The 1,957-nt window shown below is 44.1% G+C and overlaps 2 protein-coding genes across 2 annotated transcripts in view; one reads left to right on the top strand and one right to left on the bottom strand.

Moving 5' to 3' along the window:
* The window catches only part of LOC101855029 (U3 small nucleolar RNA-associated protein 6 homolog), a 100,738-nt gene that overhangs the window by 22,002 nt on the left and 76,779 nt on the right, over window positions 1–1,957 (bottom strand). The window lies entirely within an intron of this gene.
* The window catches only part of LOC101851504 (myb-like protein I), a 30,649-nt gene that overhangs the window by 23,643 nt on the left and 5,049 nt on the right, over window positions 1–1,957 (top strand). Inside the window, exon 2 of the mRNA XM_005100960.3 lies at window positions 1,340–1,743. Within this exon, the coding sequence (XP_005101017.1) occupies window positions 1,637–1,743 (107 nt within the window). The 5' untranslated portion in view covers window positions 1,340–1,636. The remainder of the gene's footprint in view (window positions 1–1,339; window positions 1,744–1,957) is intronic.

Raw genomic sequence — 1,957 nt, 5'->3', positions numbered from 1 at the left:
TGCACTAAACGACCATTGTTTAGGTTGATGTGCATCCTCTCAGTACTCAAACAAAAGCACGGAGTCGACCGACGCTTCAACCCGCTGCATAAATTTGCGGGTGTGGCGAACCTTTTAAGGGCCATCGAACTGTTAGCTCGTGGGGCGGACACGATATGGAAATGGCTCTGCCGCCATAGATATATTATTATTATAATGATTCTCCGGTCTGGTAATAGCCGCTCCGCACGGGAGGAGGACCCGGGGTAAGGTAACGGACAGTCGCAGCGTGTCCAAGAAACTCCCAAAACTATAGAGTGACATTCTCGTCTCATAATCGTAACTAAGAAATTGTTTAATTGTGCCAGTTACATCCTCTTTGTCTCTCTTTTTTAAAATGCCTTGTTGCTACGGAAGATGTGGTTTTTATATAAAGGTGGCACTTCAAGCAATCCTTGTTATCGCTGAAAATATTTGTGGTTTTTTGTTGGGTTTTTTTTTTGTCTTTCTACTTTGGGAGGGGTTCTTTCGCAAGCTTTACCCACTCGTAGCTTCATCAAATTCTAATTGGCCAAGGGAGCAACTTGGTCCCTTTCTGTTGACGAACAACTAAATAGATCAAGACAACCCACCTAAACTGTTACTGATTGTTCAACTCTTCAGAAACAACACTGTGGGTGGTTGGTGGGTGCTCTGGTATGGTTTGCTCCTTCTTTCCTTTCAAACACCTATCGTTTTTATCTCCCCTTCTTTTTAATGTTTGCTACTCTCTTGTAACACCTATAATCTTCTGGCACTCACATGACCTTATGCAGTTGCGAGCGCCGTAAAACCTCTACTAAAACTAAACTAAGAAACAACACTGAATTATTTAAAGTGGATAACTAAAAATCACCAATCGATGGCATCAGTGAAAGTCAAATATTTGGAGCAAATACATTTCATAACAACGGCCAGGGAGAAACGATCGGGCGAATCGTGTGTGGTCTGAAGAGAGACTTACGGAAGACGGTCGATGAGAGAGACCGTAAACACGTTACTGAAGAGTGGGGGGTCGATAAATGGTCACTGTGAATGCTGCTCTTTTCGTCATTTTTTCTTCTTAATGATAATATATGGGCAGATCATTTTGTGTTTCCACAAAACGGTTTTTATGCGTGTTCTGCTGTGAATCTCTGTCTCTCTTTCTCTCACACACACACTCTCTCTCTCTTTCTCTCTCTCTCTCTCTCTCTCTCTTCCACAATTCACCCACTTTTCACTCGTTCATTCATACCATATCCCCCAAACAATATTATTCATATCTAAACAACACAAATGTTTCAAATATTCTAAAATTCCGAATGTTGCTTCTTTACAGACTTCTTCAAAGACGACGATGTAAATTTATAGGAAAATCCGAAGCAGGCGAGATAGGGAGAGGAAAAGACAGAAGTACAGGGGTCTCCAGACATCCATCAACACATTCAAGTATATCTATCACTGCTAAAAGACAACTTGCAAAAAGAGGATATACCCCAAAGCAAAGACAGACGCCAAGTCAAGACAGACGGCAAGTCTGTCTGGCTGAACGCAATGACCACCACCAACGCCATCAGCATCAACAGCAACAGCATCAACAGCATCAGCAACAGCAGCAGCAGCAGCAGCAGTGGGCATGAGCGATGAGAAAAGCGAAGGCAGCATGAGCTACCTCTTCTACGTGGGGATCATCATCCCCACCATTATCACCATCGTCCTGTTCGGGGTCTTCATCTACTGCTGGTGAGTATAGGGCGACTGTTGGGATTGTGTGTCTCGGTGTTCTATGAGAGAAAGAGAGGGGGAGAGAGGGGGAGAGAGAGGGAGAGAGAGAGAGAGAGAGAGGGAGAGAGAGAGAGGGAGAGAGAGAAGAGAGAGGAAAGGGGATAGACAGACAAATTGTAGCGGGGAGAGAGAGAGGGTGAGAGAGAGAGAGAATTTTCGGGTCTCTCTGAAG

The sequence above is a fragment of the Aplysia californica genome, unplaced genomic scaffold (genome assembly GCF_000002075.1).
Source record: "Aplysia californica isolate F4 #8 unplaced genomic scaffold, AplCal3.0 scaffold00266, whole genome shotgun sequence".
NCBI lineage: Eukaryota > Metazoa > Mollusca > Gastropoda > Aplysiida > Aplysiidae > Aplysia > Aplysia californica.
Note: the sequence above shows the minus strand (reverse complement) of the source record. Positions and strands in the feature narration are given on the sequence as shown.